The sequence below is a fragment of the Branchiostoma floridae genome, chromosome 1, assembly GCF_000003815.2.
Source record: "Branchiostoma floridae strain S238N-H82 chromosome 1, Bfl_VNyyK, whole genome shotgun sequence".
NCBI classification, from domain to species: domain Eukaryota; kingdom Metazoa; phylum Chordata; class Leptocardii; order Amphioxiformes; family Branchiostomatidae; genus Branchiostoma; species Branchiostoma floridae.
In genome coordinates, this window is record NC_049979.1 from 11,560,791 (window position 1) to 11,573,699 (window position 12,909).

The window sequence follows — 12,909 nt, forward strand, 5'->3', positions numbered from 1 at the left end:
TTCCGCTGACCTTTGTCCTTGGCTCACCCACCTGAGGTGCAGTCTGTGCGCAGAAGAAGGTTTCGTGACGTGTTTTGTTTTGTTTCTGTCCTCCAGACGCCGAATTTGGGAGAAATGTGCATTTTGGAGGCTTCTTAACGATACCGGGATTTGAAGGGACCCGTAGGCCGTTTCGGGAAGATGCCGTTCGGTGTGGAAGTGGATAAAAAGACGCTTGCAGCGGTGGGGGTGGGCGTGTTGGTGGGCGCAGGATCGGCCATGGTTTTCTCCTACCTCGCCCGGATGAGAACCAACCCCCCGCACGCCTTGCACGAGCGGCCCGCCACCGTGAGGGACCTGGCCATGCTGCAGGACACCGTGGAGAAGCTGAAGGAGGAGGTGGTGGGGCTGCGGGAGAAGTTAGCGACGTCGTCGGGAGGGAGGCGGAGGCGCGCCCGAGAGAACTCCGGCTACGCCTCGGTGACGAGCGCGTCCGAGTACATGTCCGTGACAAGTGGGGATGATGATGAGGATGAAGGAGGGTGCGTGTTACAAACCCATCACTTCACTTCCACTTAAACTGTTCTAGCCACACATTATACAGAACAAGGGTACTAGTACTTGGGAACTCTACAGCCACACAAATTGTATTGCTCGTTTAAGGGATCATTCATATCTGCTTTTGGAACAATAATATGAGATAGAGTAAAAAATAATAGAAATGTATAGAGAATCATCTACTGTAGACCGTAGTATTTGGAAATGAGGAGGTTCACGACTCTAATTATGCATGTGTATAGTTACAGTCGCGAACGTTCTTATAGGTTTAACTATTCATCTACTTGTCTTTTTTTATCCCCCCCCCCCCCCCAATATACCTTCATCACAGTTTATCATTTATCACATAAATCCTCTTTCACTTTTTTTGGGGTGACAAGAACAAGAAGTAGGGAAATCTAAAAAGTGTCAGTGTTCATCACGTAGCTTCCAGAGTTTGGGGCCAGAAGCCAGAAGAGACCTTCTCTGTTTTGTTGCATGCAGACTGTTAGAAGAAGCAGCAGCCTTGGGTAATGTGTACAGTGCCATAAAGTGGGCCAGTTGTCAGGACCTCAGGTAGGCAGGACAAGCTAGGGATGGTTTAACACAAGGTTTTTGGTAAAAACAGGATATACATATATATACATTTTCCCATGTCATCAAAGTCATCACTTTGGTTATGGGCATTTAGACCGAACTAAGTTCACTGGACCGGCAAGAGCAAACTTGCATCATTCTGACAGCATTGAATACAAATGAAATGTGGCTTTCACAAGATAGTTGAGGATTTGACTTTTACAGCATAAAAACATCCTATTTTGGGCAAAACTAGCTTTGACCCTCTTGCATCAGCTGGGAGTTTTATACTAGTTGGTGTTATCCATGAAGTCTGTGGTCTGGTAAGAAATGGTAATGCAGACATTGTGTAATGTAGCCTCTATGAATAACCAAGCTAATCGAACATGAGATGAGACAAAATATTCTCTTCCACACTCACAGAACCTTATGCAAGGAAGTTGGGAAGACTGTAACCTTCTCCCTGCTCTTGGGTCATCCATGAACCAAATTTGCATTGATTACAGCAGAACTCAGCAGTAGAAAGGTTAAAAGTTTCCAATTTGTCTGTACTGACTCATAGGTTTGTTCTGATGCCTGACCTGCTTCAGAATCTGTAGTGCAGGCTTTCAGGCCTGACTCATTCTGTAACCGAGACTCCCTTTGAACACCGATGTGTTGACTAGTTGACACAAATTCTGACCAATCGGCATGCAGCACAGCACAGCCAATCTAGGGACCTCGCCTGTCTTTCATGTGCTAATAAGGCCCGTAAGGCTTTACATGTGCTGGGCCTGTTCAGAATAGTCAATGTGAGAAGAACTGTGTGGTACATGTACATATGTTCAGCCATGGGGAATGCCATCAACAGTGCTTTTTCACAGGTCATGCGGTGAGTTGTAGGTTTCAACTGGATGTTTTAGTGCCATACTATGTGTATACAGTTCTACACCATGTAACTCATCGATTAGACTGAAAAAAGGAAGGTTGCCATTGATGTGTCCCAGATGATTTTGTCCATTCAATATTTGATGGTTGAATATGGCCAGCTGGGTAGTCAGGAAAATGGCATGTGGACTCTTGGGGCTTTGTTACAAACCTGTGTAGGATCTGCAATGTGCAAATGACAATGTCTGCTAGTTTCAGCTGTTTTAACATATATAGCTATATCTCCATGTGTAGACAACATTGTTTGCAAGGTTAATCTTTGAATTCTGGAATAGCTTTTGGAAGCTTGTTCTTAAAGTTCCCTATTTTAGATTTGCATCTGTATCTATATGAGTTAGTATTGCTGCCTTCCAACATACTGTAATTGCATTGAAGTTCATGGGGATTTACTTTGGCGGTAGCGGGAAAATAAGGTGTGTTTGCGGTGGTTGTAAGTTCATGGTAGTGCCATCGACTGCAGTCTCATACTATAATAGAAAGATGTTTGCAGTGTTTTTTTGTTCGCGGTGAACGTAAAATCACCACGAACATTTCTGCATTTACAGTAGTTTAATTAACACCAAATGTCTCAATATGTCTGCTAATCAAATGAATTGACACGCCTAGGCCCTGCATTTCTAGGAGAAGTATTTATTACATTGGATGATTCCATTCCACATTAGTTCTCAGGAATTTACTTTTTTTAACAAACCTGGATTCTGTGTTTAAACCGTAAAGCTTCCAATCATTGCTGCCTACTTTGTAATTTCACCTACATGACTGCCATCTGATATTCTTTACCTTATATGATCACCTTTTGCAGGTACATGTCCCCATTTGACAACTTTGACCTTTCACCTTTCGTAGGTACATGACGCCGCCTGATACTGACACGGATGTTGCAGCGGTGACGTTTGATGAGGGCGCGTTGCAATTGACGGCGCTCGAGGCCAGTCTGGTTCGCGTCGACACCCTCCATAACGGCAGTCTGCAGAACAAGGAGGAGGCCTACAACATGCTGGTGCAGCTGAAGGAGAAGGTATGCTCGTTTGTTTGTTCATTCATTTGTTCATTCATTCATGTTATCTGACTTTCCATTATTGCAATATTGTTTAAGATAACGTAGACTTTAGTACATTTAGTACTGTTTGAAGGAGAAGACATGCAAATTTGTTATACTACTGGGAAGTTCTAGACCATATCAATTTCATCAGTTGTTTCTCACTTAAAGAAATCTGAATCTATATCCATCTTAGTGAAGGCAATATTGCATTGTGTCATCATATCAGGAGTCTCAAAAGCTTACAATCTATAATTTTAATTGTTTTTTGTTTCTATTTGAGAAGAATAACAGTGATTACCTTCCAGCTGTTTAAGACTTTCCATTGAACTCAATCACAACCAACCTCTTTTCAGCACCAAGGTCAAGGAAGCTCCTGAAAATTGCCTCTTTTTGTAGAAGCTTCCTGACATGAAAAGCTTTCTCATGGTACTGATTGGCACTGATTGAGGTGGTTCTTACGTTATGTAGTGGTGGATCCCATACAAAGGCCATGAAAGTTGGAGACAATGAGATCTTTTAGCTTTAGCATCCACTTGCCCTTTCGTGTGTGTGGTGTTCTGCATTCAAAGAAGCGTGTGGGAGTATTTTACTATTCTTTACCTGTCCATGCTGTCTGTTAGGATGAGGTTTTGTGTTAGCTGGCCCTGTGGAGGGATTGGTGTAATGCTGTATGTGATGACATTGACTCCCAGCACCTGATCAAGTCTATAACCTGTGCTTTGTGTATTGTCACAATGCTGTAATTGCTAAATACTTTAAAAAAATTGTTTTTGTTATGTGATTTTTTCCTGAGATTGCCAATCAACAGGCTTCATTACAAAACTTCACTTCAAGACAGCCGCTATCTAATTTGTTGGTTCTTAGATTTGGAAACAAACTATTGAACCAGAATACAAAAGGAGTCTGTTAGAAAGCCTGTACACAGTTTTAGAACATAAGATTGGAATTTTCCCTCCGACCCATTGTTTTTACTATGTGCTCTTGCTAAGATTCACATGTACTATAAATGTTTGAGACCCAAGGAAATTATTTGATATGGCCTGTTTAGTACAATTGCAGCTTAGCCCCAATCACTGGTTATTGTTGTTGTTATTGGAGTGAGTCCACAGGGTGCACAGGGAATGTCTGTAATGTTTTAGTCTTATTACCAATTTAGGTCAATTTTTGTCCTTTTGTCCTCAAGAATGTGGTAGGCTTAGAATTAGGATGCTTGTTGTGGGCCTAAGAGTTAGCAATAGATCAGAAATTCAGCAAGATTTAATGAAAAAAATTGCCTAGTGACTACAATTGTGTTTTGTGCCATCATCTGGGAGTGGGTAAAAAGCTGATTTGGCACTGCTTAGAGTGGGGGCTACAACTATTTGCAATGTGGGGGGAAAATGGTGACAATGTACACCGCACCACTCACTTGCTACATTTAACTGCTGGGGACTCCAAAAAACCTAAGAACTGAACGTCGAAGTCACTGAATGTTTTCCATGTACATATCTGATCTGCAGCACGGTGGCAGTGCTGAAGTTCTGTGGAGACTTTCCAGGTCCATGATGGCCAAGTTTGACGGAGAAGCCGACCCACAGAAAAGACAGGATCTCTGTTTCCAAGGTAAAGTGTGCCTGGGCTCAAAAATAATATAGAAAAAAAAGGTATTTTCTGTGCTCAAATTGGCAAGTTTATCTGTTAAGCAACTTTGCCCCAGATTCCACCTTTCCTATACCCAAAGGAGCAAACAAAAATATTTTACCGTACAAATACCAAATGTTAACACAGAACCGATCCCGTATGGTATACATCCAATCAATAGTTGGGTATTTTCAGCAATTGTGATACCTGTGCCCCTAAGGCATTGCCTTATTCATACAGCTCCACAAATACTCCCTCGTTGACTCCTAGTCTGTTGTTCCTGTATTTCAGCTAAAGGTCTGGCTGAGGTAGCTTTGGCCATCGATGCAAACAGTGCCGATGCTCACAAATGGTAGGTCAGCTTTTGCTTGTTTGTTTGTTGATAGATGTATCTTGTATTCTATAAACGACATCATTGTGTAAACTCTTTATTTTTTAATGAAAATTCACCACATTTGGATGGGGTAAGAGAACAGGTATAGTCAGTAGTACTGGGGACTTTGTTCTATGTTTTGGTGATGATTATCTTGATTAAGCTGGGCCAAATCACCTCAGTGTTTTAACCAAACATGCCATGAAGAATTGTGTTATAGATAGTATGGAAAAATCCATATACTGTACATACCTCATCCAAGTAGATAAATCATGTATTATTGATTACTACCCTTATATTTACAACTGTCTTAGGAAGCAGAAGAAGTTGAACCTATACATTCTACCATATAGTAGTCTCTGTAGATGTAGTTTGGTACCATTTTTGTTATATCAAATGGTGCATTATTGCTACAAGTTGTACTTAGCTTGTTTGAGCATAAATGTACAATAAAGGTCTTTCGCTCATTCATATTGATGGGTATCTGGCCCTGTCACTTTCGAAATTTAACAACTCCCTGAAAATGTTAGTTGGTAATACAAGTAGATGCACCAAAGATGGTTTTTGACATCGCCCCATTTTAAACATAAGAATCTGTAGTATAAGCTTTCAAGTCTAATCAATTCTGTAATAGAAGCTTTGAACACCAATGAGTTGACTGTGTGACACAAGTTCTCACCAATCAGATTCCAGCATGTCACAGCCAATCTAGGGAGTCAGACATGGAGTGTGTTTCATTTGCTAATAAGTCTGTAAGACTTTGCATGCACTGTTCAGCAATGTTGATTACGTTTGAACATGGTTTATATAATATATGAAATACTTGGTGTACCAGCCCTACTGTGGGTAGGATCAGCTGATGCCCAAAGGCTGAAGAGTGATCCGACACATGGAACAAGTTGGACATGGAATAGCAGTGCATGTGGCACACTTGAAGTGCATTTGAATCATACAAATGCCCCTGCGATACAAATAAATGCCCATGGGATATAACTAGAAGCTTGTAAGCTATGGATCTGATCGGAACATCCGTCCGTATGGACCGTTACCATGGCCCAAATGTGACATACAAAATGATATCATCCAAGACTGATGAGCTGTCATCTTTTTCCGCTGCTCTACTGTCCAGGTTTGCCATTGCTCTAGGGTCCTGCAGTGAGTTCCTGTCTGTACAGGACAAGATCAAGGATGGGTACAAGTTCAAGGTGAACACAGGAATGAACTTTCATTTGTAGATAATAGTACACTTGCTAAATATTTGGCCAATAATTTATGATCCATTAATGATTTCAATCCGGGCAATAAATGCCTGAATAACAAAGTGCTTTGTTAACAACTACATACATGTATTTACAAGAGCCAACATTCGCTGACTGTATGTGACCTACCTTGGGCCATAACGACTTGTTCTGCTTCATACCACAGCTAGGTGTCGCTGCTACAATGCCTACAATGCAGTCCCAAATCTTAAGTATCGTCACATACACACACATATAGATATTGTCACCTATATTTAAGTATAGACACCTACAGTTGTATCAAGGGGAAGCAGTCATTATTGCCCTGAGGAAGGTTACAGACGATCAGCGAAACATCAGCTTTTGTAAATATGTGCTTGTGAATAAAGAACTTTGCTAGTATCTATCATATATTGACTATGCATGTCACTATGTATTAAACATAATCAAGCAGTCTCAGTGCATTTGGCGTAACGTCACCATGAGTCTACATAATGTTGTATGTATAGTTCAGCTTACTTCTCTGTCAGGCAACAGCATGTTTTCCATACGTTCCTGCATCCTCCTAAACTTCCTTCCTAAGTGTCATATCAGGTAGTGTATGCAGTTGTAATGAATCTGATGATGTATTCAACTGTTTGTATTCAATGTATTGTCCAATCAACCACCAAGTCAACTAACCAGCTCAATGACAATGTCTAACTAATAACAGTAAACGGTTTCCAGAATTGAGACATTTGTAACTGACAGAGACTTCCCTCCGCAGGAGCACATCGAGAGAGCACTGGAGCTGCGACCTAACGATGCCACGGTACATCATCTGCTCGGGAGGTGGTGTTATGAGGTAAACATTGCCTGTTGCCATGGTTTCTTGTTTTCTTACTTTCTCTGTATCTCTTTAAAGTTTTGTGCTTATATGTGGAGTAATAGCAGGTTTTGTTGCTAAATGCTGACTATGACTGAAAGCTTGCTGGTTGTAATTTTATGATAAGCGCCCCTTTGTAAACATGCTTCTTATTCTTACAATAACACTTCACCAAGAGTAGACTTCTCTATAGCTAGCTATTGGATTCTGTCCATTCATGTGCTAGTGCATAATTTGATTTAAGATAATACATTATTTTGTTATCTTTCTGTTCCCTTGAGTTGATTCGCAAATCAATTTTGTTATGTTGTAATGAGTGAAAAATCTCACAACACTTTTGTCTTTTCTGTTTGCCATGCCTTCTTGTGTGTGACAGAAGGTAACACAAACCAGAGGATACTTTGGGGTTTCGTAGAAAACCTAATCAACTTTTTTATGTAAAACAGATTCAAATTTTAGATTCATCTTGTTTATCTATAATACTGCATGTGCAAGTTTCATCGTTTCTACAGTTGATACTGCACATGCAAATTGACTCGTTTTCTTCATGAGATGCCAGGAAAACCCCATAAGTACCCTCAACTTTTTGCACTCGCATTACACCAGACAGAATCTAGGCTTACCAGATTGTTTGAATTTTTAAGGAAATGATATAAACGTGTACTGTTTTTTTCAACAAAATAGACTTGTACTAGATGATCTTTATGCTAGCTAACAACTGGACAGACATTTCAGGTAGCACCCACTACCTTTTCCCTGTGACTAGTCACTTTCCTCAGTGCTAGACACTGGTGAAAGGTAGTGGATAGTATCTGAAATGTCTCCAAATCTATCCAGCTGCTTGTGTACCTGTTACCTTGCATATCTTATACCCAGGATGTTTAACCATTATCGATGCAGTATCACACATACTTTGTTACCTTGACATGATGAATTGTGCAATAATGGTGATTCCTGTGCAGTTTGTTAGCATATTGCAAAGAGAAGAGGACAACCTCAAGCCAACCATGCAAACTCATACCACATCTTTAGAAAGGATGCTCTAGCCACATAGTTTCCGTTCAGAACTACTTTATTCACCAATATATAGAATAAAGTAGTTCTGAATGGAACTATGCGTCTACAGCGTCTTTTCAGAAGATGTGGCATGAGTGTGCACGGTTGGCTTTGCAACAGAGGGTTGAATTGTGTTTCCCTTCCAGGTCACCATGTTGAGTTGGGTTGAGAGAAAAGTGGCGTCCGCGCTGTTTGCTGCTCCTCCAAACTCCTCGGTGGACGAGGCATTGGAGCACTTCCTGGAGGTGGGTGGTGACATTTACCTGGTTGTATTAACAAAGATAAGAGGAGTGAACATTACGGCATTTTATAAAGATTTTATAGGTTTTTCCTGCACACAAAGTCGAGCACTCACTGTCAATCTGTTGATCAGCTCAAGTTGAAATGCTTAGAATGAATGTTAATGAATGAAGCACCTTTGTGTGTGGAAACAGTGTATGATATCTTAAAAGTGGATAAGCATGGCAGACAACCTTTCATTCAGTAGATGTAAGGTGGGGTAACATAAGATATTATAATTATGCCCATAATCATGCTCACGGGACAGCTTGCTTTTCCTTGCTGTTTCTGTGGGAATTGTTTCTAGGTGTACATGTGTTGAGTTACGTGGCAAACATACGTGACAAACATACATGAGTACACGTACATACATGAGAACACGCAGGTAATCTTTTGTTTGTCTAAGTCATGATATCAACCATGCCATGTTGTAAAGGGTTACCCACTGTGTTATTTTCATGTTTGAAGATGACACTGGTGTTCTGTTCATGATTTCGCAGGCAGAGGACATAGAGCCAGGTTTCTACAAGGCTAACTCTCTCTACATCGCTAAGGTACGTATTTTTCAGGGGATGCATTAGATGCCAAGAATGTTTTGCAGAAATGGTTGTGACCTTATTGATAGAAATACAATGGCCACCATTGAGATAATGTTAAGAGGCATTCTATATAGAAAGATATAATCATCCTTTAAAAGTCTTTTTTGTTGCCCTCGTTTCAGTGTTATATCCAGAACAGTGACTACTGCAATGCCACCTTGTGGTTAGAAAAGGCACTGCAGCAACCCATCAATGATGAAGAGGTACAAAAGTTTTATTTCCTCCAATTAAGATCATGATATATTTTTCTGTCGTTCATTTATTGGCAAGTGAAGAAGACAACAGAAAATGAATGATTTTTTGTCTGTTTTGAGTAGCTTAACAGGTTTTATACTGACCATATCCATCTCTCTTTCTTTCCCACCATCCGTAGGACCGTACCACCCAGACAGAGGTGACACAACTACTACAAAAATACAAGCCCTGGTAGCCCAGTCCCCCATCCTCTGCTGTAGTATCTCCCACCCCTTTTTCTCCCATGATAGCTCCCCTTGTCACAGTACACCCCATTTTACCTCTGTCACGGTGGCCACCCCACACACCCTCCTGACAGTAGTACCACCCCCTTTTGCCATGTCGTATCAGCTGGGCTGGATATGACTTTCACATGACCTTCTCATCTCTGTTGCTTGTGTAGCTCTTATGAAATCCCCCTCCAACCATTTAGAAAATGTTGTGTAACTACATGTCATAGCATGTAGAACACTGTACCTAAAGCACATAAAGATTGAGGCTGTGCAGCGAGGATTATATTGATGACATTGATAGCTTCTATACGAATGTAGGATCCATATAAAATGTCAACATGGTTTATTGTTAAAAGGGCAAAAATGTACTTTTGAACTTGAAGAACAAAGGCGCTGTTTCTTGCCATGAACATATAAACAGGAGCTGTTAGTATCTTCCAGATACATCTGGAGGGGAGGGGGCAAAAATTATTTGATGTGTGCTAGATTTCTTTTCTCGTGACGTGTATTTTATTAAAGGAGTGTGGGAGTACGTGGAGCAGAGTAACACAAAATGTGTGAGTTCAATGCAAATGATGTAGTATTTTGTCTGTGTTATGTGGTAAGATTGACACAAATGTACAACTGCTCAATTACTGAATTTTTATGTGTTTTATTGATGAAAATGGGATTTTTGAGACTTGACATCAGTGTGAACAAGAGAAGATAACTGAAATTGTTGCTACTGAAATTTTAATTAAATGATGCCACGTAAGTTGTGAATGAATATAAAAGACTGTTGCCAAATTGTTATTAGTATACAGAAGTGTTGAATTGCAGTACCAGAAGTTATTTATGAACCAAAGTGGATACTAGTGATGTGTTAAAATCTGAGTTGTACACATTCCAGTGTAGTCCGTATGAATGTAAAGTAGTTACTAAAAACCGAGAGACTTGTACATTCTGAAATGTTGTAAAAAGAAGTTGTTTGAATCTGAACACCCTGGGGTACTTGCCATATTCAGCCTGTGAAAGTTCAATAAAACAAAATGTGAAAGACAAAATTAGTCTCTTTAATATGTTATGTGTTACCACAAGGTCCAGCAGACACCAATAAATTTTTATTTCGAGCAACCTTTAAGATGTCTCTAATACAAAATTTATGGACAAATAAAATATTGTCACTTGCTGGCCAAGTTACTGTAACTATTGAAAAGTTTGGGGTGGTTTTGTTCTCATGGTGCACTTGATCTTTCCACTTCAAAGGAATCCAAGTTGAACATCTTGCTATGATGCTTGTCTTACCAGATAATGAATGACATTCAATAATCTCTTATACATGTGATGCAAGGAATTCGTGGAAGGTAGAATATTCATGGATATCAGTTATGGAAATAAGGGCCTTACTGCAAATTTATACTTGTTTGTGATGTGTTCCCATTCTATCTGAATAGTGACTTGTGTGAATGATTCTGAATTTTGCATGAAAAACATAAGAAACAACTCTGTTTACTCAGGAGTAGTTTGTGTCTGATGTACCTAATCTCCCCCACTTCCCTTGGTGCTTTGCCATCTTCCCCCTGCTGGTAGCAATTTGACCTTCAATCTTTTCGAAGAAACTAGCATAACTAATAAATGATATGAAATAAAATTTTTTGGATTCTCAGCATTTTTAAATGTAAATTTTGGTCAATAGAATAATCTTGATTTATTTGATTCCATCGATTAACTCTAGAATACATGGCAGCATCTTACGCAGAGCAGAAGACGATGAATTTTTTTAAAATCTTTTTTTAATTTATTCAACATCAAAGTACAAAACAGGACAGAGAGGTAATACACTCTAGCAGTACGCTAATATTCACATCACAAAAAAAGATAACTGACAAGAACAAATAAATGAAAATATCAAAACAAACAGTTCACAGCTATTTACATATAAGTCAGGTTACAAGGTAGTTGCAAAACGTTTCGTATGTACAATATATGACTGGGTTAACTGTAAGATACTGCAGTTTGTAGAATGTGACAGGAAAGATGAACCCCTTAATAGTAGATGGATACGGGCTGATTCGGATGAACTATTGAAGTCAAGAGTATTGCCTAGCAGGTTCTGTAGATTGCCGAAAAAATTAATTCTGTATTGTTGATTGATATATTGCTGAATTGTTGCGCATCTTAGACATACTACATGTACAGAAGTTAAAGCAAACATACAATTACGAGGAAATGATAAAAGCCACGCACAACTGAAACAATACAAGTAGTCGTCGATGAAGGTTAGACATCCAGGTAATAAGATGAGCCAAAAAGCAACTGGAAACGTAGTCCAGTGTGCATCTGACTGCCTCTCTTAGAGCGCGACGAAGACGGACGTGACGAGACCGCCAGACCCTGTGCCCAAAATGTCGCCGCCGAGCTGGATTCCTCCACTGCCTGGCACTGCTCGGGCTTGCCTGTATCTGAAAACCATCGTAGGTGAGAGGGAGAAGCGGCGATTAGTAAATACAGCCGGGGCCCGGCCGGGGTGTTTGTGGAAACGAATAATAAAAGTACTTGGCCATGAATATGCACAAACTATGTTTTATTGTCTTTTATACCTACCCGACCAGGCCCCGGTTTGAAAATATAACCTAACTTTGAAGCATAAGCCAGGCTTGCTTGTCACTGAAAATCGTCATATTATGAATGAATGATGTAAGAGAAATCATTGTGAGGTAAATACACAAATTCAAGGTACCACAGGACTAGTATTGTTTTGCGATTGTACCAAAGGATCATTTAGTTTATCATTCCGGGACAAAAGGAGCTTCATCTAGGATGGCCGTTACATCCTTATCTTTGCGCCAGGACTTCTTAATAAAGATTGATAAGACACTAGTATACATCGAGTCTACCGCTCTAAATTCTAAAGTCTCGAAACAATATGTGTCACTTCAAAAGAACAAGCAAACAGCATATATAGGACATGCTGTTTCAAACGACTTAGTGAGGAGTCACTCAAATGCATGTGAACTTTCGATGTGTTGTTGTCTTTGAAATGTAAAAATGACTCCATGACATGTTCTTTATCGCTCTCACCCACCTGTCGTGTTGAGGAGAGCCGGCACGTAGTGGTCCCACAGGGCACACTCCTTGGCCTTCTGCCCGGTCACCATGCGGGGCGCGCCCGTGTCCAACATCAGGTAGCCCCGGCTGGACTCCGTGTAGGGGCTCCACACGGCCTGTTCATTGTTGGGGTTCCTGGGGAGGTATAGATAGCAAGCATTCAATGGCAGTGTACGTGCGACGGTATTTGTGCAGAACGACCGGGACAGAATAGAAATATATCTGCCTCCGCACCGCCTCATTGTTGTTGTTGTTGGAGTTCGC

General features: G+C 40.4%; 2 protein-coding genes across 4 annotated transcripts in view; one reads left to right on the forward strand and one right to left on the reverse strand.

The window, feature by feature from the left end:
* The first annotated feature begins 13 nt into the window (after positions 1-13).
* LOC118409295 (regulator of microtubule dynamics protein 2-like) lies at positions 14-10,601 on the forward strand. Of its 3 annotated transcripts, none has more exons than XM_035810213.1 (11): positions 14-521; positions 964-1,092; positions 2,866-3,037; positions 4,561-4,663; positions 4,973-5,033; positions 6,184-6,259; positions 7,059-7,136; positions 8,360-8,458; positions 8,993-9,046; positions 9,214-9,294; positions 9,465-10,601. In XM_035810213.1, the coding sequence occupies exons 1-11, from the start codon at positions 181-183 to the stop codon at positions 9,519-9,521; spliced, it is 1,251 nt and encodes a 416-aa protein (XP_035666106.1). In that variant the 5' UTR covers positions 14-180; the 3' UTR covers positions 9,522-10,601. The 3 variants fall into 3 exon arrangements, with proteins under 3 accessions (XP_035666106.1, XP_035666116.1, XP_035666125.1); XM_035810223.1 differs by having other exon boundaries at positions 1,021-1,092; XM_035810232.1 differs by lacking the exon at positions 964-1,092.
* Positions 10,602-11,817: 1,216 nt separating this feature from the next.
* Positions 11,818-12,909, reverse strand: part of LOC118427511 (cholinesterase 1-like) — a 6,508-nt gene continuing 5,416 nt past the window's right edge. The window contains exons 5-6 of the mRNA XM_035837352.1: positions 12,623-12,780; positions 11,818-11,999 (exon numbers count right to left, since the gene is read on the reverse strand). Of these exons, the coding sequence (XP_035693245.1) occupies positions 11,818-11,999; positions 12,623-12,780 (340 nt within the window). The remainder of the gene's footprint in view (positions 12,000-12,622; positions 12,781-12,909) is intronic.